We start from the raw sequence: 24673 nt of genomic DNA, 5'->3' as shown, positions 1-24673 counted from the left end.
AAGCAAGGTAGTGGGTTTGGAATAAATTTGAGATAAAAGGAAGGGACTTTTATTTGAACATTAAGGGGTTATCCATGTTGCCAGAAAAAAGCAAATGACTCTAATGGCAGACCAGAAGTTGGTGTTTTTACTTGCTATTTTGGGATATATTTGAAATTGATATCAGGGTTTTAATGCGCCTTCTGTCTTAGAGAAAGGGAGTGGTTTGCCCTGGTTACACCTGCAGGATATTTGTGAGGTCTTTTACCCTCGTCTGTATGGTGAGAAGCCATGGTCATTCTCAGCCAGACAGTGGAGCAAAGTTTCATGAAATTCTGACTTAAAGCTCACCCACGTCCTTTAGCCTCCAGTCCACACTGTTTTCCACTGGTCAAAAAGATGGAGTATTGCTCTTTTTTTAGAGAAATGCTTCTTTGTGGGTCACTTTGCTGGAACACCCACAGGACACCATTTCCCAAGATGTGTTGGGTGTTACACCCCAGGGTGTTATCATGCCTCCACATCAGTCAGTGCATTTTCTCTTGGCCCCAACTATTAACGTGGTTGTGTACCCTGGTAACAGCTTGCAAAACTGGAAAACGAACTCAGAGCTCCCTTGCAAGGAATACCAAGTAACAAAGATGTCTCTGCCCAAGTGGTACTTGGACAGGTTCGAGGCTCTGAGAGCCACTGTGTTGATGAAAATAAAAAACAAACAAACAAACAAAAACATCTGCTATGCAGTTAACATTCCAAAAAGGTAATGCCTGAGAACTCCCAAGGGATCCTCATGTGCTTTTCAAGACATGGAAAACTCAGAAAGCTGTATGTTCCACACCACCCTCTGCTCCCAGACTGGGAACGAAAAACAGGGTATTTCCATGCAATGCAAATAGACAATCACGTGGGGGGATCTGTGGGAAGGACTTATTGAGCCAGCATGTTAAAAATACTTGAGGTGTAGGCGTTTGAAAAAATAATAAAGCTAATACTCCAACCTTTCGACCGGGACGTAGGGCTATATTAAAATGGAATACAATACTCGGAATAAAAATATAACCCCTACCCGTGACCCCTTTGCAAAGCCAACAATTGCATGTGCAGATGTGTTTCTCCTAGCATGCAAATCTTCATTGATCCAGCCATTCTCTATGCAGTTCAAAAAGCAGCATGGAAAATTGTGTTTACTTGGCCATAGTGCTTCACATATGCTATGTATCTTTCTGTGCCTTGTGTAGAATGACTCCATTCCTGACCTCTACTTAGTAACTTTGGGGGTGAGTATAATTTGCCTTGTGGTTGGAAGGGAGCTTGACAGCATAGTGACCTTTGGGTGTTCAGTTTCAATGCCTGCCCATCTCCTACATTTTGTATCCAAGTCATATCTCCTATAGATTCTGGTGGTCCCTTGTTCTTCTCCTGCATTTATGGCTCTGGGGAGTTTTTGTGCTGAGTCTGTGGCCAATGCCTCTGTGCTGGACTGCAGTAGAAGCCCTGATGGTGAGTGTGGCCCTAGTAGAAGGCAGCAACCAGGTTGAATTCAGTCACTAACAGCATTTGGCAGATTGGAGAGAGTTTGAATTACAGCCAAAGCTATCATTGACACAAACTAGGTCCAGAGTCCCTAAAGAAAAAAAAAAAAAAAACAGTTCCAGAGATAGAAACCTCTGGAGTTGAGTTCTGGTCTCAAGGCAAGGGCTCTCTCCTGCTCTGAACTGCATTATGGTGTCTGCTGGATGGGTCTTGCCCTTTGGCCATGAGTGATCATCACACCAAACAGAGATGGAGGCTCCACTCCGGATGGACAAAAGTGGATCATCCTCTCAGGCTTCTGACTGGCCCAGTGGAGTAGACCGCATCCCCAGGTATCTGATCTGTTCAGAAAGAACAAGTCTGGATTCCCAACCGTTTACTGGGTGTTCTTGAAGCAGTTCCTTCACTTTTCTCAATCTCCCATTCCCAGCCTTTAAGTGGTGTAACAGGAGTAGCACCTCTCTCACAATGCTTAAAAAAAAAGTAAAATTCCCTTACCTTTGTATAGCAGACAGTATAGTGGCTATTTCATAGGTGGAGCTTAAAAAAGTATAGTTTATGATTTTTAGAGTGGGAGTTTCTCCAATTCTTCTTCCTCAAACCTCATTCCATCCACCTATTGGCAATCATCTTCAAAGTGGATCTTCTGCAAGTTGCCTCTGAAGACTCTGATACCATTCCCCCAAACTTCCATCATCCATAAAACAAGCACTCACTGATTTTACAGCTGTCAGCCTTGTAAAAATATGGACTTTGCCTGAACTGAGAGGATTAACTTTAAAGCATCATAGAATCTCATGCATAGAATGCCCTTAGAAGAAAATTCAGGGAAATGAATCTGTGCTGTTGGAAGTCAAGAGATGGTGACTCTTGGTTGGAGCTTTGTAGGGCCAAGAGGTTTATGTGGATGTGCTCACTCTGAAACTTTGTGAAGATGACCTATGAGCGCACTTACAATGTTCACTATTCTGTATGTATGTCAGTACTTCCTAAAGTTTGGTAAATCTTGTCAAATCTTTGGTAAAACTTTACTTCCTAAAGTTTGCCATCTTGACAAGATTGGTAAATCTTGTCATCCATGTGCTTGCTGTTTGGTTTCCGCTTCAGTCTTTTTTGTAGTTGTTGTCTTTGTTTATTATTTCAAATGTCTACTAAAGACATTTTCACTGACAAATCTTTAGATAATACTGAACACATGAAGTTAAAATGGAAGCCATTGTATTACACTTACCTACATTTTCAGTTCTCAGAGGTAACCACGATTAAATTTCTCATAGATTGTCCCAGGATTTTTTTTTTTTTCCGCACCTTGTGTGTTTTGATATTTTTTTTCTCTTTACTTGAAAAAAAAAAAATGAGACAATCCATGTACCATCACTTGCCTGTTTAACTCCATAATATATCATGGGCATCCTTGCATATCAGATACAGAATACACATCATTCCTTTTAGTAGCTGCATAGTATTTCACAGAATGGATGTACCCTGATTTATTTAGTCATTCTCCAGTATTTTGATATCATAAATAATGCTTCTTGAACTCCATGAATCTCCCTTCTAACATCTGTGATACTGCTCTAAATCCCACACAAGGCAGCCACTTAAGCTGCTCTTGATGTGGAATATTTAGAATCATTAGGATTTGGGGCTAGGGTTTTTGTGAGGATGGCTCTGGAGATAATGAACCAGGTTTCCTGGGTAGACTTCTGAGTGTGTTCATTGTTTCATTACATGTTACAGATTCACGACAAGTAAAACAAACAAGCGTTTGAGCATAATTATATTTAATGTATAGTCTGTCTAGATGTGTTCTAGTGTTAGCTAATCAGGGGCATGACTGGAGCCAATCAATAACATGATTATTGGCTGACACTTTCTCCTGTAGATTCTTGGCTTAATGAAACCATGTCTTTGATATTTTCTTGTTTATATCCCCTCCCTTAAACTGTTTTTATTCCTAATTATTAACGGTTCCCTGCTGAGATGTAGCTATCAGAATCTCAAGATGTTCTCATTAGTAGCATTATTAACCCCCTTCCAAACTAGCAAGGCATCCTCTAGCTTGGACCCAAAGCTTGGTATATATTGCTTGGCTTTCTTTTAATCTTGACATTTGGTTTCACAATGGCTGACTATTGGAGAATGACAATGGGTTTTTTCCCTTGGAAATTCAGGACCTGATTAGATGGATAGATAGAGGAATGGACTGTTCCTTGATAAAGGAAGTGTATTAAAATGTTAAAGGTAGAATCTAGATACTAATATACAAGTGATAAGAATAGTATTCTTTCCAAACTCATCCAAAATTGTACTTCGGGGAATTCATCAAAAGGAGGATCACTCAGCCAAGAATATTTTTGTCTATAGTCATAGTGATGTTGGTGGAAGAGCTGTGTCTTCACCACAGAGGCCATCAACCTCTCCCAAAAAATCATTAAAAAAAAAAAAAAAAAAAAGCCACTCCCCAAATCATCCCTTCTAGGTTGTACCCAGTAAGTACATCAGCAAAGCTGTTGCTCTGCCTGGCTTTGGGCAACCTTGTTTTGCTCTCTAATTTGCTGATGTCTTTCTGATCAAAGATGTGGTCTGAGAGAATTGGTACTTTGTGTCTACTAGGTGTACAGTATGATTTTATGGCTAACAACGTAGAAAACTATTTGTCCACGTAAATAGATTTTTAACAAGAGTGACTAGATTGAACAGTCTGTGTCGATCAGAAACAGAAGCTCAAATTTTTTTCCTCCCCTCTCTCTTTTGGAGTGTTAGCTTGGACAGTTGTATGTTTCATCACAGGCAGAAATAAGTGAGGAGTGAATTGTGACAAAGCGGTATCAGGGATAAAACAGGATCATAGCCTGTGTGATGTTGTGCTGTCTGTCACTAAGGGGCTGATGGATTCATTCCTTGGGAGCACTTTACTGATAAGGCTGGTTTTCTGAGATCCCCAAACGGATCCATTAGCTTCATCTTCTCCCTTTGAAGCAGTGGTGGAGAGTTTGGTTTTGTTCTTTTCCTTTTATTTATTTTTTATTATTTTTTAATTTTTTTTGTTCCTTTCCTTTTAGATTTTTCTTCTCCCCCCCCCCTTTCATTTTAAAGAAGATCTCCACCCCCATCCCACCAGATGTGCTATTAGTTAGAGACACCAAGTATTTTAAACAGTTGCTGTGAAACAAACCTTCATGGCCCCAAACCAGTCCAAGCCCCCTTCCTAGAGAAAACTACTGTTATCTGTGAGTTTGTGCTATTTTACAGAGCCTTCCCCCTTTCTTAATTTTGTATATCTGTACAGATACATAAAGTATTTTGATTTATGACATTTTTAAAATGTCAAATGAGTATTTAGTTTGCATCTTGACTTTCTCCGTTAGCAATATATCTTTGGGAACTTTTAATGTCATTGCCTATTGGTCACCTTCTGTTCTCCCCTCCATAAGTCATTTTACCACTTCTCCTATTTATTATACATGTCCATTCTCCCCTCTCCCCCCCAATACCAACAATGGTGGAGCAAATATGTTTGTCTTTGTATTTGAAACACTTTGACAAAATCATCATTTTCTTATGAAAGAGCCTTCCTAAATTATAAAAAGGAAAATCATTAGAAAAATACTCAGTAAAGGTCCTTATTCTTATTGGCTATTGGGAAAGTTCAAAATAACAATGTATAAAATATATAAAAATGAGAAGATCCATAAATCCGCTGTTAGCAATGGTGTAGGAAGATTGGTATTCTTGTACATGTTTACTAGAATATAAAAGGTGTGTACAATTTTCAGAGGATAGTTTGAACTGCTTCTAGGTATCTGTCTTAGGGAAAAGATTTTGTGTTTATGGAAGGCATGTTCACTTTTCTTTTTAGTAGCCCTGATTCTTAACCTTTCTGGCTTGCAGAGCTCTTGTAGATTTTGACAAAACGCCACAGACCATGTGAGATCAAGGCTGAAAATGTGTCTTGAAGAGTTATCAGCACATGGTAGTAGATGGAACCATAAGAGTTCATCTAATGGAAAATGAAAGACACTGTCCAGTGCACACATACCTATCTTCAGGCAGTATTTCAGGCAGCCCTTCTATAAGCCAAAGCCATAGCTTAATAAATTTGTTTTCCCTCCTTTACCAGCCATCTTCGAAAGGTTTTGGCTATTAAGGAGAATCTCAATAATCAGAGAGGCTGTGAATGGAGTAGCAATGCATTTCCTCCAGTGTCAGAAATAATGTCTATTCATTTATTCCACAATCATTGCATGAGTGCCTATTATGTGCTTGGTTCTGGGGTCAGTGCCTCCCACTGGGTGATGTCCTAGCATATTGTATCCAAAAGTCCATCAGAAAGGAAGTCTCCACTTGATCTTAGCCAAAAGGCCAATAAGCGATAGAAAGGAATCTCTACCAGAGTTTAATAGGTGACCTGAGGAGCAGAGAGCTGTTCTATAACTAGTTGGGTTGACCCAGCTAATCTAAAAAATCCTTCAATGTGGGGATTGTCCCAAAGACACTAGAGGATTCGATTTTGATTTATAGAATTCACAAGCATTTGGGAAGCATTCAGGTTGTCTTTCACGTGTGTTCTCAGAAATGCTTTGCATGAACCTTTTCTTATGGATACTCTGCTCCGGCAGCATTAGCCTATGTAAGGCAAATTGCAGTTTTCTGTATAAAACTGCATAACTTTTCTTTGTGCACAAGCTTTCTTGCAGGGTTCTGGCTATGAGAAGGGGAGGAATACCACTATCGCTATACCTCTGTTAATTTTATTTAGCTTAATTGCAAATTCTTGGCATCATCATTTTTCCAACACCTATTATGGGGTAGAAAATGCAGTATCAGAAGTGAGGAGAGAACTATAATGGGAACTTTTGGGTGAGTAAGTAACAAATAAACTATATTTCAGGTTTCTTGTATTTCAAAACGAGAGCTGTATTGCTGATTCCTAGTTGGTTTTGAATGATTTATAACCTTTTATTTGTGGTTGAGTGCTGCAGTCTATGTTGTCATGGAAATTCTATTGAATTTATAGGTCCATTTATCCAAAATGATTTTCCAGACTTCATTTCATGGTGAATCATGTGGCTGTTACTACCAAGTACAAAGCAATTTCTAAAAAGTTTCATATTACAAAGAGCACAAACACTGCGGTGGTTATTTTTGTGTTTTTGAAATACAAATGAGTTCCAGATGTACCTAGGGATCCCCTCCCCCTCACTGTGTCCAAGGTGTTAAGCTCCACTGCATTTCAAAACCAACCTCATGTGTAATGTAGTTACGCAGGCAAAGAAAGATTGTTTTAATAGAAAAGAAAGTTATTACAGTAACTCCAGGAATAGGTGAAAGTGATTTCAACTTACTGGTTTATGCATAGGGGTAAAACTGCTCTTCCACTCTTTGGGCCCTATTGCAATGGACTTGTCCCCCACCCTTTAGAGATCAGTAGTGGGAAGAGGGAAAGAAAAACAAAATGCTTAACCATATCCATTCGCCAGGTTTCATGTGACAGTGAGTATAGACAAGATGTCTACACCTCAGCACTATCGACATTTTGCACAGGATAATTCTTTGCCTTGGAGGGCTGTCCCATACATTGTAGGATGTTGAGTAGCATCTCTGGCCTGTGCCCTTTAATGCCTGTAGCAACCCTTCCAGTACTGAAACCAAGCATGACTCTAGACCTGGCCAGTGTTCCCTGGAGTCCAAAATCACCTGTGGTTGAGAACCGCTACTCTGGAAACTTTGTGTGAGGAACCTCAAGATAACTAATAGGTGCTTCTCATTGCTAGTGGGAATTCTGATCAGTATGTTTTATGGAGAGGATTTTGTTTTATATTTTTTAAGATTTTATTTATTGGGAACCCTGGGTGGCGCAGCGGTTTAGCGCCTGCCTTTGGCCCAGGGCGCGATCCTGGAGACCCGGGATCGAATCCCACATCGGGCTCCTGGTGCATGGAGCCTGCTTCTCCCTCTGCCTATGTCTCTGCCTCTCTCTCTCTCTCTGTGTGACTATCATAAATAAATAAAAATTAAAAAAAAAGATTTTATTTATTTATTAGATAGAGCACAAGCAGGGTGAGTGGCCGGCATAGGGAAAAGGAGAAGCAGACATCCCCCTGAGCAGGAAGCCTAATGCAGGCTCCATCCCAGGACCCTGGGATCATGACCTGAGCCAAAGGCAGCCACTTAACCTACTGAGCCACCCAGGCGCCCCTATAGAGAAGATTTTAAATGTGTGGGTTCTACAATCAAATGCCTGAGTTTGAATTCTAGCTTTTTTATTACTCAGACAAGACCTAGAATCACAGGTTTAATTTTCTTTTGTATAAAATGGGGATAAGAATAGTACCTATCTCAGGTACCTGGGTGGCTCAGTGGTTGAGTGTCTGCCTTGGGCTGAGGTTGTGATCCTGGGGTCCTGGATCGAGTCCTGCATTGGGTGGCTCCTTGTGGGGAGCCTACTTCTCCCTCTGTTTCTGACTCTCTTATGAATAAATAAATAAAATTGAAAGAAAGAGAATAGTACCTATCTCAAAAAGTAATACTGAGGATGAAAGGAATTAATTCATGTAACGTATTTTAAGAATTGGATCATTTAAATGACCCTGTAGAATGTTTTATGGGCATGCTTCCTTGGCCATGTCTGACTTGAGGGAATGGCCAGGAAAGAGATGATGCTTGGTCTAGGCAATTGTTATGTAGTTCAAGGCTGGCTTGATTCTACACACTCAAGTACTGTCCCTTTAACTTGCTCTGTCAAACAGATGTTATCTTTAGCCTTTCCCTCAGATTTGAAGTAGCCTCCATGGAATAGAATGGGTCCCACAGAGGGATGCAAACTCTTCCCTGCTCTTACTGGTGGCATCATACTTTTGTTAATCCCAGTTTCTTTTCTTTTTTTTTTTTTTAATTTTATTACAACTTAATCAACATTTTTTATTTTATTATTTATTTATTTATTTATTTATTTATTTATTTATTTATTTATGATAGTCACACACAGAGAGAGAGAGAGAGAGAGAGAGGCAGAGACACAGGCAGAGGGAGAAGCAGGCTCCATGCACCAGGAGCCCGACGTGGGATTCGATCCCGGGTCTCCAGGATCACACCCTGGGCCAAAGGCAGGCGCTAAACCGCTGCGCCACCCAGGGATCCCCTAATCCCAGTTTCAAAAGCAGAGTATTTCATGAATTTTATTTAGTATTGAAATATCATAACAAATTAACAAATAAGAATACAGGTGAATTTATTTTCTTACTCTTGTAACCAGGCCTGAGATTAAGAAAGAACACTTATTAGCACCCCCAAAATGCCTTTTCCACTTACTGCTCCCTTGGTAACCACTGTATTGGCTTCTAACTGCATGAGTTTTCCTGGTTTTTGTACTTCATTTCAATAGAATCACATAGTTAACCTTTCTTTTTTTTTTCCTAATTGTTCTTCTTTTTTCTTTTTTTTTGGCTCAGCATTGTTTGTGAAATTCATCTATATTATTACTTTAATTGTTGTGCATATTCCATGGTGTGACTATGTCATGATTTGATTCCATTAATGATTAGCGTTTGGTTTCCAGTTCGCAGTTCGGGGTGACTGCAGTTTGTCCTTTCACTAACTTATTTCAATTTTTTTTTTCCTGTTAACTAATTGTTAGAGACATGTGAATCAATTGGCGGCCTACGATATGGCAGACATTGTGGGAGGTGCTTTCCTTGACTTATTTTGTTTACTCCTCACTGTAATCAATGGTGTATTTCTTATCCTCAATTTACTCATGGGGATGTTAAGACTCAGAGAGGGTGACTAATTTCAACTGGGTGACACAGCTAATTAAATAGAAGAGCTGTAGCTTACCACTCCCTTTCCTGAGGACATGAAAAGGGTAGCTGGCCAACACACAGGTAGATGTTGAACCTACTTCATTTGTGTCTGAACTTACGCTGAACTGTAGGAAATAACTCGTGCATCAGGCATAGTAAATCCCTGAAAAACTCAATTTAATGCTATAAGCAAGAGCTTGAATAGTTCCTTATCAAGGGAAAAATGCAAAGATTAAATGTTTATTAACTAATCGGGTACATCATCAAACCAGAAATTCCAAAAATCAACTGATAAATAGACTGTGTGTTATACAGAGACTTTTTAAAGGGATCCCAGAAAACATCCCATCACCTCATTGTATATGAGCTACAGCTCTAGTATGCACTTTGGATTCTTCTGCTCCAGAAATTTGGATTCCTGCTAAAGTAAAGTAGTTGAAGATAATTCCATGTTACAGGGAATGTAAGAAAGAAAAAAAAAAAAGGAAATAATTAAGGATTAGCGTACTCCGTGATTAATGATATTGTATAAAGCAAATGTTTCAGAATGTTTATTTAAATGCTACCTTGCCTGCAAAGGTGCTGAATACATGCTATTCTTTGGAGCACGGTTTTTCTAAAAATAGTCTTCCAGTGAAGGTTAGGTGAAGCCTACACACTTTTTTTTTTTTTTTTTTTTGTGCCTTGTGGTGTGACTCATTGGGATGTTGGCTGGCCTGTGGAAACCATTCATCTTCACCTTAATTCATATCTACCTTCTGGTCATCAAGTAATAAAGATACGCAATATTAAAAAGTGGAAGATGCTTAATTTGTTCTTACTTACTTTATTTATTTATTTATTTATTTATTTATTTATTTATTTTTGTTCTTACTTTACCAAAGCATGTGTTTAGTGGATGTGATGTGCTAAGTCATAACCCTAGTCAGACAGAAGGCGACAGGAAGCTTTGGAGCTCTCAAATGTCTTCTGTATACGAACCAGGTTTGACTTTACGGCCCAAGCTCTTGGATGTCCATTTTTGTCATTCCGTCATATTGTCTGTCAATTTCATGGCCATTTTGCTGCAAGCCACAAAGGTGTGAACTGCGTTTTAATAGGGTCTACATTCTCCAGAGGAAAAGCCTGTTAGAACTGAATGAAGAAAAAAAAAAAAAAAAGAACTGAATGAAGATGAGTGAGCTCAAAGTTCAAGGAAGCTTGAAAAGTAACTGGCTTGCAGAATGGTTTTAGAATGTGATACACGGTCACATGTACATGTATTTATATAGTTGCTTAAAATCAGTCCTAACCTTTGGGAATGTATGTCTCATTCAATGGGGGCTGGCAAGTCCAAAACTTACAGAACAGGCTGGAAATTCCCTCAAGAATTGATGTGGTAGTCCTAAGTCCAAAGGCTGGAACCTCAGGCAAAATTTCTGTTTTAGAATCTGGAAAGTCAATTCCTTCCTCTTAGGGACACTTCACACTTTCACCTTATTGGATGAAGCCTACCACATTATGGAGTATAATCTGCCTTTCCCAGAGTCTACAGATTTATTTATTTAATTTCAAAGATTTTATTTACTTATTCATGAGATACACAGAGAGAGAGGCAGAGACACAGGCAGGGGAGAAGCAGGCTCCCCGGGAGGAGCCTGATGTGGGACTCGATTCCAGGACCCTGGGATCATGACCTGAGCCAAAGGCAGACGCTCAACCACTGAGCCACCCAAGCGTCCCAGAGTCTACAGATTTAAATATTAAACACATCTAAAAAATACCTACAATGCTTAACCGAACCGCTGGGCACCACAACCTAGACAAATTGACACATAAAATTAACTGTCATGGGGGTAAAAAGTATAATAATGATTTTTTTAAAGTATCTGGGGGTAAAAACCATTTAGTGATATAAAATGAAATGCCTATATAATAGTTCTGCATTCAGAGTGTTTGTGTTATCTAGTTCTATATACTATATATATATCATGCTTTCCATAATTTAAAATACTAGATTTTCTTTTGTTAGAGTATCAGAATTGCAGGCTACTTTACTTGGGTAGAAAATGGTTTGAATTTCTTATAGATTAAGGAGAAAGTAATATAATCTGTGTTTATAAGCACCATACCTGGGGCCACTTAGCATTTCCAAGTGATTTTGGCATATATTTGCACTTTCCTGAGCATTTTCTCCATTGGTTTATTTTACTTATTTTAAAGATTTTATTTATTTATTCATGAGAGACGCAGAGAGAGAGGCAGAGAGACACAGGCAGAGGGAGAAGCAGGCTCCATGTAGGGAGCCCAATGTGGGACTCAATCCCTGGTCTCTAGGATCACGCCCTGGGGAAAGGCAGGAGCTAAACCACTGAGCCACCCAGGCATCCCCTCTCCAGTGGTTTAAATCCATTCATTCCCTTAGTATTCTAATCCCTTCTTGCTACTCAGCTATTTATTCCTATATATAGAAAGAACTCATTATATTGTTTTTGGTTTTATCATTTGTCTGTCCTTGCTTCCAGCCACTCACAGCCCCCACTCATGTTATTCATGCCCGAAATAAATTACTCCTATTTACAATGAACAGCACTCTTAAAGCTTTGGCTGGGCAGATATACTTCCTGCCTTCATTGATCTTCCTGTCTGATGGCAATGGCAGAAATAAAGAAGTAGAAGGTGCAGTGTTTAGGGTGTATGATCTGACATAGTAGCAGTTAAGGTGCAGCACAATCTACAGATCAAGTTAAATTAAGAAGTTATTATGCAAACATTTTGATTCTGATATCATCCTATCCCAGGAATCCAACAAGTAGAACCAGCAGATCATTTACTGTGTTTGGAATTCTGCTTTGCCTTTACTGCATATTTTTATATGTGGGCAAGTGTTTCTAATCCACCACCATGTTCTTAGCTGGCTTACTCCAGGTTGGTGCCAAGCATGATCAAAAGAATGCATTTCACCTTTTTGGTTCTGTTATTGGCTACCTCCTGTGTGTGTGTGTGTGTGTGTGTGTGTGTTTTTCCTGTGTGGTTTTTTTTTTTTTTTATTTATTTATGATAGGCACACAGTGAGAGAGAGAGAGGCAGAGACACAGGCAGAGGGAGAAGCAGGCTCCATGCACCGGGAGCCCGATGTGGGATTCGATCCCGGGTCTCCAGGATCGCACTCTGGGCCAAAGGCAGGCGCCAAACCGCTGCGCCACCCAGGGATCCCTCCTGTGTGGTTTTTAATTTCACTGCTGTCTTTCTTGTTTCTGTCTTCATTTCGTCCCATGTACATTTCATCTGTATCTGTTCTCCTGTCACTGTTCTTGTGTGTATTCTTCTACTCCATTGAAGATGGCCAACAATGTCCAGAAATATCTTGGGAATCTTTCAGTAGATTGCCTTTCATCTGACCTATTTGCATGCCTTTTCCTTACCTAACTAATCTTTTTTTTTTTCCCCCTTGGGTATGTAGGTAGGTTGGGTGCATGTTATAGAAATACAAGTTGTTTGAAATTAAAATGTTGAGCTTTCTAAATCATTAAAGAAGTCACTGTTGGATTTTTCCATTCGTGTTCAGGTCATGCATCTTGCCTCAATTATCATGGAGATGTGAGAGCTGACTTATGCATACAACTATAACATTAAATGATAGAAAGTCCACCTTAAAGGAAATGTCCCTGCTAACCCATCACCCACATTATTTTAGTTTTCATTTGCTGCATGCCTCACTTGTCCAAGAGCCTTTGTTTCCTTATGTTTTGTTTTGTTTTGTTTTTGTTTTTGTTTTTTTGTGATACATTTACCTATGACTCTAACTTGGGCATTCAAAAAAAAAAAAAGTTAACCTTCTCTCATTACTGATATTTCAATCTTTCTAATCACAAACTGTCTTCGTTTGTCATAGCACCTTATATGTAATGGGTAGTAAGCAAATATACTTGTCCATTGTAAAGAAGCACGGTAATTAGGACCTGAACTCTAGGATTGGAATAATTAGGTTCCTATACCAATCCCTCTCCACCTTTATTTAACAGCTTTGTAAAGTTTGGAAATCCTGGGTTTCTTTGGCTATAAAATGAGGATCATGGTGGTACCTACCTCAGTGAGTATTCATGAATGCTAGTAAAGTACCTGGCATACAGGAAGCACTCCCTAAATGTTTGGGAAATAATAACATTAATAAAAATACAGAAGGCTCTAGTTTTCACATTTGTTACTTTGTGTTCATTCAGCTCAACATAGCTAGTGATTCAAGTTGGAAGCCAGGCATAAAGATAGTTTTTATATCAAAGTGCAGCTTGAGTCATTTTAAAAATGGGGGGGTTGCATCTCAAGGTAGGAAAAAGGAGATGCTAAGTAGGTATTTTATTATGATTCTCTATGCATTGTGCTAGTACCCTTCCTTCAACAATAGAGCATTGACCCTGGCCAACCTTTTGCTCACAGGATCCATTTCATCCCCCTCCCATTTCCTGGAGGTATTGCTATTCACTCAGACACTTTCCATATCTATATTTTGGCATGTCTCCTGGTCACTGGTAGGGCTTTTTCTCTTTGTTAAATTCCAGTTTACAAATGTCAGATGATACCATGTTTATTCTGTTTTCTATCACTGTGATCTACCTAGAAAAATGTCTGGATGCTTTTCCAGTCCAGCCATTCCTCAAGGTAGAATCAAATGATCCATCCAGGTCTGTGAGGCTTGTTTATGAATTTGCAGGATTTTTTAGAACTGGTCCCTTGAATGTGTGCTGGTACATAGTCTACCAGTGGCTTTTTAACTGATCTTAATACAGTTTGTTTCTGTGGTTGAGGAAACTTACATGTCTCCTGGCACTCTGCATGGTAGAGCGACATCCATTTGTACGAAGTTGATCCAGCTCTCTTTCCCTTGCAAGGAAGGTCCTGGTTGGAATAGAGTCACAGAACCTTAATCTATATAGTTTTCTTGAAGAACCAAGTGTTCTAATCTCAGACATATTTGGAAAATACTGACTTAAGAATATAATGCCTTTAAATACCATTCCTTATTGAAAGGAACCAGAACACACCCAAATGGAGTTTTAGGGCTGGAGCAGGGAAACTACCAGATGAGTCTGGAACATCTGTGTCAGCTAATAAGGAGATGCTAAAAAATATATAAAATGATGGTGACATAGCAATATGACAGAGGAATCCATTTTAAGGGTTTCCTGCTGTGCAAAGGTCTCCTATTGAGACAGTTTGTACATTAAAATAAATAATGGTAATGGATTATAACCCATTCAATAAAACCAAATAAGTGAGTTTGTGTGTATATAAATAAATGAATGAATAAATAAATAAACTATGCAGAAGGGAAGGCCATTCCTTACACTGATATCCCATTCATGCATATAGAAGGAGTAGTGCAGTTAGAAAATCATCAATGAGTACTAAAACTAGTGCATAAAAGTTAGGTGACCAACAATGTATTTTTATGTAATCTTAAATAGCTCCCTACAAAAATACTTTTTAATTATAAAAGGAAAATTAGTGACTTTATAGTGGAAAAGCCAGGCAGACATCAACTTAACCATACAATCCAGTTAAAACCCCCCTTGTAGTGGGAGAAATCCACCGGATACACTTCCTGAGAAGATGCACGGTGAAGACAATGTCACTAGTGTGGAAATCTGCCCTAAATGCATCATCCAAATCAAATCATGAGAAACCACGCAACGGACCCAGATTCCACCTAACAAGTGACCTATACACTTCACGCTGTTCAGGGAAAGACTGAGTAACTGTCCCAAATAAAAGTGGGGGCAAGAGGGGTCAGTATAAAGAGATGTGACAACTAAGTGCAGAGTTTGATCCGAAATTGGATTCCTGGAATAAGAACCAGAATAATGATCTATAATGTACATTATTTGGGCATTTGCCAAAATTGGAAATGGATTGTGAATGAGATAATAGTATTGTATCAATGTGAAATTTGGTAATTTGAATAATTATATGGTGGTTATAGAAAAGACTGTCCTTATTCTTAGAAATTACGCACTTAAGTATTTAGTGGTAAAGGGGCATATTTTCTCCCACTTACTACCCAGTGATTCGTAAAAAGAAATTTTGTATCTATGTGTTCGGGAGGTGGAGGGAGGGAGAGAGAGAGAGAGAAAGAGAGAGAGAGGATGCAAATGGAATGAAATGTAAGTAGTTAGGGACACTGGTAAAGGCTGGTGGAAAATTTCATAGATCTCTCTATTGCCAGATTTTCCAGATCTTTTCCTTCAGTAAATGTGTACCATGATTCTTCAGGAGGAGGACTGATACACTAAGTAAGCATGATTTAGATTCACTTTATTAGGAAGAAAATGTTTGGTGATGCTAGGGAGAAGGCTCTGGGTATGGCTTTTGAGAGCAGTTACAAAAAGCCAGTGGGCTACTGAAGATATTTAGTAGCCACACAACATCTGCCAAAGATGGTTTTGGGAAATAGTTTTCCAGCTTCTGCCCCAATTTGTCTCATCAACAATAGCAACAAAACAATTTAAAGTCCAGTTCACTCAGCAAAACCCCATCCACCTGTTACTCTCCTATTTAAGATAGCTTCAAAAAAGTTAACCTAATTCAGTACATTACAACTTAAGAGAAAAAGTAAGGAAAATTGATATTTCAGACTTCTGCTACTGTTCTCTTTATGAGACATTTTATTATCTTGCTGGGTGGAGCCATGACTCAAAGACATATTCTGAAAATGAATTTCCTCACCCAGTCGTAAATGAAAATGCCCTTGGAAGAGGTCTTAAAATATTTTGTATCACACACTATTCAGGTGATGCATTAAACAATGCCATGCCTGCTCATGGGCTGTAGAATAAGAAAAACTTCTGTGAACTTACTTAATTTGAGGGCCTGAGTTTTCAAGGGAAACTTAAGTGTATTTTCTGAATATACTTGTGTGGAGTTTCTTTGTTGAGTTAGTAGCATTGTACTCAAAGCAATTCACTTAAGTATTAAACTATTTTAATCTGCACCTCATTGAATGGATTTTTCTCAATGTAAATGCATGATGTCTAAAGCTGTCCAAACCTAAAGGCAACACATTTGTAAGAGGCTGCCAGAATCGGTGAGAATTCACAGTAAGAAAAATAATTCGCTGCAAGGAAGAAAGTCCTCCAAAGGAATCTACCCGTCTTTCCTTCATCCACTTGGGTGCCTGACTTTTCCTAGAAAGTATCCTGATTGGGCTACCTGATTTTACCCTTCGGAAAAGAAATGTCATCTTATTCTTAATGTCTTCAGTCAACATCGCTCTATTTACTTTTGACCTATACTTCAACTACTTTTTCTGACTTAATTTTCCCCTCTGGGAATTTATCATTCAGTGTTCCATCTCCAAACTCCATTTGGGGTGTGGTTGTTCAGTTTGTTTTGGAGAACAACATCACATCATTTGGAAAGTAGGGAAATAGAAGTCATGGAAAAGAGCTAATGAATGATAGAGGAGATCTGATTTTCTATAAGAAGTAGGATCATTCCAGAGACTCAGTGGAATCACATTCTTACTAGAAATTTTAAGACACCTGGCAAGTATTAACCTTAAAATATGATGATGATGTGATTCCCTGGGCACAGATGAGGTGTAGGCCTGATGCTACTACATACTATACACTACGCTGACTCATTTGATCTCCACACCCACCCTACCAAAGGCAAATACTTGATTCTATACATGAGGAGCTGATACTTTGAAGTAAGCTTGTTGTCTGAGGTCTCATGGGCAATTAAATGAAGAAGCTGGAATCAGGACCCAAATCTGTTATTTTTATTATATATGCAGTATTTTGAGAATATTCCATGGTCTGTTTTTGTTCTCTGCATTGTACTGAAAATCAATGAGTATTCAAGCATTAGGATCATATCATGATTTTAAGTGATTTGTCTGTATTCTGCTTTTTTTTTTTTTAAGATTTTTATTTATTTATTCATGAGAGCCACAGAGAGAGAGAGGCAGAGACATAGGCAGAGGGAGAAGCAGGCTCCATGTTTCTAAATTCACTGAGTCTCACAGGCTTAGTTTTTTCTTACTTCAAGATGTTTTACCCTATTAAAATTTTGCTTCGTAATAGGGAACTTTCACCATGACATGAATATCAGGCAATCAAAAGGTGTTGGCGTTATTTATTTTGGGTAGCATAAAACCACTCTGGTATGTGTGATCGTGTGGTTTGTAGGGGTAAAATGATACGATGTCTGGGGTTTGCTCTCAAATACTTTAGAAAAGGAAAATAAGAATAGATGAATACTTTTGGCCAAATGTTAGGAAGTGAGAAATCTGGGTACCTTGTACCATTCTGTCTACTTTTGTTTAGGCTTGAAATTTTTCCTAATACATATTTTCATTGTTCTTTTACAGATGCAGATTTTCTTTTATAATCCAGATGACTTTGACAGCTTTCAAACTGCAATTTCTGAAAACAGAATAATCGGAGCCATGGCCATATTTTTTCAAGTAAGTTAACAGTGGCTCAAGTACTTCAACCAGAGAGTTCTCTATTTTTTTTTTAGTTCACCGAATTGTTCTATGTTTAATGAATGCATCTGTTTTCTAGTTCACACCTGTCTAAATGAAAGATATTTCATATTGTCTAATGTGTGATTTAAAATGTAAATAAGTATGTTTAGAAACATAATGAAAATTTTTGCATGAATTATTCTGATTTTATTGCTACTTGACTGGTGCACAGATTGAAGAACACATTTATCATCTAAGTTACTTCACTGCTGAAGCGTTTTGAACAGGTTCCTTCAGCATATTAAAAGGCTGATTTAAAAAAAAAAAGGTGATTTTCTTTGGAGCAACTTTAAGATTTGACATTACTTACAAGTAGATTAATAAATAGCATTATCACTTCTCTGAAGAGACCCCTTTTCTTTCCCTCCCAGAAATTCCCATGGTAACTAAAGTCTTCACTAAGACCATTTCCATGTTAGTACATTTATGAACTCAGATGCTTTCTTTCTTTTTTTTATTGTATTTGTATTGAGGGTTTCTTCTGGTTTTTCTGTTGGTTCTATAGCTAAAATCCAAACCTTGTATCCTTCCATAGATATGACTGTCCAGGCTTTCTTTTTATTTATTTATTTTTAAAGATTTTATTTGTTTATTCATGAGAGACACAGAGAGCAAAGCAGAAACATAGAGGAAGAAACAGGCTCCATGCAGGAAGCCCAGTGTGGGACTCGATCCCAGGATTTTGGAATCATGCCCTGAACTGAAGGCAGACACTCAACCACTGAGCCACCCCAGGTGTCCCTGTACAGGCTTTTCAATTAGTCACATAAAATAAAAGTAGTGTCAACCATCAAGTATCTTGAAAAAGTAGCTGAGATGAGACCTGGTGCTTTTTTGGGCCAAATGTAACCTAAGTAGTAGGTATATGACTTGTCTTTCAGTCTTAAAATTTGCCTGAAGACTATATCCAGTGTTTCTTTCATCAGTGAGTCACTGTTGGACAATGATGTCTTTCTGACAACTCAAAGGAATATATCAGACATTAGAACCTTTTCCACCGTGGGTCTTTGATCCCTGACTTTTGGGGCAAGGTTCTTTGAGATGGAGCCATTCTTGTTTGGAGTAGTTTTAGCGTGTGACATATGATGGACAATTCTATCCACTGCCTTCTCTCCCTCTTAATTACCCTCTCCTCCTTTATTTTCTTGGATAAAAGTTCAAATAGAAGACTATATATGAATAATTGAAAAACCTAATATTCTACCCAAACTTCAGAAAAGCAGTAAGAGTAGTGTCATTAGGATTGGTTATGACACTGGTTTTCAAAGTTTTTGTTTTCTGAATTACAAGTGAGCCAGGAAATAATTTCAATAAATCTTGCCAGCATTTTTAAAATAATGAAATAGAAAAAATCAGAAAGCATCAGAGTGTATTACACATAGATAAATATTTTTGTAGAACATTCTTTTTGGTTGGCCTTTTTTTAGTTGCTTTCTTTAGAGAGGCATACTGGGTATGTACTTGGTTATGCTATAAAACATACTTTTTTTATATGGTTTTTATAAAACATACCATGGCTTGTGGTCCAATGTTTTGGAAATTGTCTGTATATGTATTTGGTTGTATATGATATCTCCATTGTTCTTTCACACATCTGTTTTCCCTGAATACTTTCATAAATCACAGTTGAGCATAGTGTTTAAAGAGCTCATTCAATAAAGTCAAAGCTATTTACTTTTGAGTCCTCTCTCTTCTACTTAACAGCTGTATAATGGTGAGGGAGTTATTTAAACTATCCAACCTCAGTATACTTATCTGTGAAATGGGAATAGCAACTTATACACCATCAAGATTGTAATTAGTTGTTAAATGAAGCCCCTAACCTGGGTTCTGATGCACAGTTGACATTTGTTCAAGGCCAAATAAAGTATGTGTCCATATCCATGCAATTCTTTTTCTATTGGATGGAGACCTATGATATAGGTGTTTTCTTTGCATGAACAGAAATCTATTTTGGGCACTGCCCTGTGGGCAGTTTTCTTGGGTTCTCTCTGTATTTGTGCACTTAAACCATGATTGGTTTGCCTTATGCAATACTGAGGTGACTTGAGCCATTCTTTACCCCCCTCAAAGATTGATTGATTGATCTGAGAAAGAGAGCAAGCAAGCAAGCACGAAGGACAGAGAGAGAGAGGGACAAGCAGACTCTCCATTGAGCAGGGAGTCTGGTGCAAGGCTCAATCCCAGGACTCTGGGATCATGACTTGAGCCAAAGTCAGACACTTAACTGACAGAGCCACTCAGGCACCCCCACTTGAGCAATTCTTAAAACAATACCCACTTCCATGGCTAGTCTCCTGTTTTCTATTATTGTCCTCTTGGCAAGCTGCTTTCCTTGTAGCTACACCTCTACTTCTATCAAGTCTACCCACCATCAAATCTACCTCCTCTTTCTTCTCTGTCATGCCCACCCATGTGCAGCCCAACCTGGTCCTACTTTATAGGTTACCTTTCTTGCAGAAAGACAAATTTTAACAATGTTTCTGTGAGTACTGGAAGAACCAGTTCACAGTGTGCACCACCCAAACCCTTTCTGTTTTGCCAGCTGTTTAAACTCCTGTGAAGTATAAGAGTCCTAGGCAAGCAAAGCCTATTGGTGTACAAACCAACAGAACACCTCAGTGTGAAATGTAGGTTTTGAATTTTTAATGTATTTTAGGACATGACTGCTAGTTCACCCACAAAGATATATTTCATCTGATAAGTTCTTCTAAAAATTTTGGCTTGCTACACAACAAACAAGGTAGATAACATAAAAAAAAGAAATGTTTTTTAGATACCAAGCTGTGTTGAGCTGCTTTTTTTTTTCCTTCAAAGTGCATGTATGCATTTATATACCTTGGTTCACACTATGTCAAGCAATGGAGACGAAGGCAGCATTACTGTTACTTTAATTTGGCAGTCTAGTTATATTCCATACTTTGAGATCTTTGTAGTTTGTGTCTCCCTACAAGAATGTTAAATTTGGAATTTGGTTTTTCTTCTCCCAAGTAGTCAGATAAATCTTGATATATATTTTCAAATTCAAACCTGGTATCTTGCGCTTTGGTATTGAAGAAGTATTTGTCATCTATTGAACACTGATTCAGTGCCAGAAAGGGCACTAGTTGCTACATTCAATATAATGAAGGCAATCAGCTCCTACCTACTAGGACTTCACTGTCAGAGTTGTATGTGATAATAGCTAGAAAGAGGTGAGTGGAGAAAACCCTTATATTTGTAAAGAGGCTATGTGTTGACTTGGTGCTTCTTCACCTGAATATTAATTATCCAGAGTGACATGATGTGAATGACAAGCACATGTCTAGTCAAGGCTGAGTTCCATGTAGATGTTGTCATCTTGATGTTAGCTTTCTCCATACACTGGAGTAATTTTCTTACACCTTCAAATTTTCATTATCTTTATTTCTTTTTTCTTCCTCATTATGTGCCTGTTATTCTGCATAATTTCAGCTTTCTACTGCCTTTTCTCTGATTGGATAGTATAAAGTTTCTGAAGCACTGAAATAAGCACAAACTGGTGGACACATGGTTGACCAAGGAACTGTATGTTGGCCTAGACTAAAGGTTGCCTGCACGTGGTTCTCTTGTAGCTCATGATTGTGGAACCTACATAGTGTTTACAATTCTTTTCTTCAGTTAAATATGGAAGATATACGTAAAATGACATGATGATGTAGCAATAATTAAGATCTGAGTAGGGGCTGTCTGTCTACTTGGGAGGGAGCATATATGCCCATTGCAGCACAGTCTGCATGCTTTCATGTTAACGTGATCTTAAGATCATGACCCCAACTTGGGCACCAGTAACTTTACATGGTGTCTGACTTTTTTGTTTGTTTGTTTGTTTTTTGTTTTTTTTTAATTTTTGATAGAGAGTGAGCAAGTGAGGAGAAAGGGACAGAGGAAGGGGGACAGAGAGAATCTTAATAAGGCTCCACACTCATCATGCAACTGACACAGGGCTTGATCTCATGACCCTGAGATCATGACCTGAGCCAAAATCAAGAGTAGGACACTTAACCAACTGAGCCAGCCACCCAGGTGCTCCTGACATCTTTTGATTACAGAGTTGAAAGTCACTCTCAATGCTGAAGGATGGTGAGCCAGGTCCCCCTGGAGTCCTTTGTAGGAACACCATGCAGGAAGAAAGAATCACTTCCATGTAGGGAAAATAGTGAATCATGGCAGCCACATATGCTTGTGCACATTTGAGGCCACACAATTCTAGAAGGTGCATTCACTTCAGAGCCACTGATGAGTAATGATGTGTCTAGAGGAAAGAACACCTTTTTTTCTAGTTCACACATATCTTTGGATCAGCAGCCCTCTGCAAGATCTAGGAGAATGGCAAGGGGGAAAGTTGATCTGCAAGGGTTTTTTAAGCAAGTTAATTAAAATAAGACTTGGCAAGGGATGGAGATATTTGTTATTAAACCACTAAAGAGAGTAAGTGCTTGTGTAGTAGCTTATTTATATAAGTACAGGAATTAATATAATTGTTTTCTATTTGTTAAAGTAGAATCTCTACTATTCTTTGCTGTTAGCCTGATTTGAATTCCTATAAAAATGTAAAATACCAAATGTCATTAAAATGCTCTTTTAAAATATTCTATTATTCTGATAGAGTCTACATAGTTTATCTGTTTAAAGAAAGAAATATGAAAAACTTATGTTGACAGGAAAGCTGAAATGACAGTGGAATGATTAGGTAATCTGTGGATGTTTTGCTTTAGAAACAACACACAAAAAGGATTTGATTGGCTCCAGCTTAAGTTTATTGAGCAGAGAACACCAGGTACTCAGAATGACCTTACCTTAAGTAGGCCTGTATGTTTTTAGAAAAGAAATCTTCCATCATCACCATCTGGATTGGTTTTTCTTTGTTTCAGTGTTTCTTCACTGTTCCTTGTTGAACACTTTCCTCCATTTCTGGTCTGAATCCATGTGGCTTCTATCCCTGCAAACATATTAATGGCTTTAGTACCTGATGCTCCTACAAAGTTGATATCCCAAGCTTTTTGCAGTTTTGATTACTATAGGTTTACGGGTTTGATGACCGTGTTTTTTCAAGAAGCATATGATTATTGTCAAATTTATCATTTGAAGGGAGCATCTCATTTGTCATACTACATAGTGGCCATTGTTGTTGGAATGCCTAAAATTTTGTTTATACTTCCTGATTCTCTTGAACTATGGAATAATAAATGCATGATTTTTTAAGAGCAGCTACATTTAGAAACTTCTCATGCGATGTTCTCGCCAGCCTCCTTGTTAGACCTTTCTGGGTATCGTCTCTTCTGAATCTTTGCATCAGACGCAAAGATATTAAATTTTTATTATGTCTGCATCCAGCAGCCCAGTCAATGGCATGTGTCTTGTACATTTAAGAAATAAATAAATTGCATCCTGATTTATTTATAGATTGTCTTAAACTGTTTCTTTTTGACAACCTACTTTCAATGAGGTTTCTTCACTTAATGTTTCAATTTGGCTTCTCCTGGCAAAGTTGAGCCCCCTTTTCCCAGGAGTTTTGTTTTTGTTTTCTTTTTTCTAGCTCAGTTTAAATTTCTGCCCAGGATATGACCGCAGTCACTTGGTTTGCCCTGACGCCTCCGGTTCAGTGGTTGCCCCTTTTCATTTCTGCCCTCACTTGAGAGTCGAAAGCAAACTTCAACATTCAAATGTTTCACAAGTTGCTAACCCATTCTTTATATCATGTCGGTGGTACAGACTGCTTAATTATTTTTCTCCATCTGGAGAGGCTTAGTAATTAAATGAAATGGCAGCACCTGGGATTATTTATAGACCTTGAGAAGGCAGGAGGAGTTCTTGATGACTCATCTATCTAGGGCTGGCGAGGAAGGCTTTTTCTCCACTTCCCTGCATTTCAAGTTCCCTCCCGCCACCGCAGGTAGATGGGATTTGTCCTTCCTTTAACCCACTGTTCTCATGCCTTCCATCTTGCATGAGAGATGTTATTTTCCTTGCTTGCTTCTGCCTTTGTACTGTGAGATCATTGAGGACTGGGAGTCTTCACTTACTCATCACTGCATCTCTTGCAAGTGACTAACACTGTGGCTTGATTGTGCCAATACTTCTGAATTCAGTGGAGACATACTTAGGCTCTGTAGTCTTGAGTGAAAAGGAACAGCATGATAGCCTGTCAGCTAAAGAGTATCAGAAACAGGCCCTAGGAGGTGAGGGGCCTGAGAATACTTAGAATGGAAACTCTTTGAGGATGAGGTTCATGTCTTGTTTCTCTTCTGTTTGTACCCCCACCTCCTACATTTTCCTCGCCCTCCTATCAATGTCTTGACCTCAGTTACTGTTCAGGAAATATATACTGAGTAGAACTAAGTTCTAGGAAACCACTCAGGGTCCTACCAACAGCATGAATCATCTAGGTTGTGGCAGAGCAGGTCTAGATGGTTGTGTAAGCTTCACCTACAAGGGGCTGTGGCTATTTAGAAGTTTAAGATCATCTCTTGAGATAGTCAAAGACCTGAACATGAAGGCTACGAGTATCCTGATTCACTGAGGATGGTAACCCTCTGAGGATGGTAACTGGGGCTCCATTTGGGTCTAACATGCCAACAAAAGAATATATCTCCATTTATACACCTATGGTTATGAAAAGGCAACAGGGCTTTATAAATCTTAAAATAGTAATGCATTCAGAGGCCTCAAAGAAGTGTTTCAGTGCCGAGAATAAGGGGATATATCTGTATCAGAGAATGTTTTTTTATAAAGTTTCCTACCAGGGCATCTGGGTGGCTCAGTCAGTTGAGCATCTGACTTGATTTCAGCTCAGGTCATGATTTCAGTGTCTTGAGATTGAGCCCCT

The 24673-nt window shown here is 38.6% G+C and overlaps 1 protein-coding gene across 4 annotated transcripts in view; it reads left to right on the top strand.

Moving 5' to 3' along the window:
• PTPRG (protein tyrosine phosphatase receptor type G) overlaps positions 1-24673 on the top strand; it is a 703723-nt gene that overhangs the window by 472876 nt on the left and 206174 nt on the right. For all 4 annotated transcript variants that reach the window (XM_038565974.1, XM_038565976.1, XM_038565973.1 and 1 more), the window contains one exon: positions 17668-17763. In XM_038565974.1, coding sequence (XP_038421902.1) covers positions 17668-17763 — 96 coding nt within the window. The remainder of the gene's footprint in view (positions 1-17667; positions 17764-24673) is intronic.

Source organism: Canis lupus, chromosome 20, assembly GCF_011100685.1.
Source record: "Canis lupus familiaris isolate Mischka breed German Shepherd chromosome 20, alternate assembly UU_Cfam_GSD_1.0, whole genome shotgun sequence".
In the NCBI taxonomy this organism is placed as follows: Eukaryota; Metazoa; Chordata; class Mammalia; order Carnivora; family Canidae; genus Canis; species Canis lupus.
This window is presented reverse-complemented; position numbering and strand designations above follow the sequence as displayed.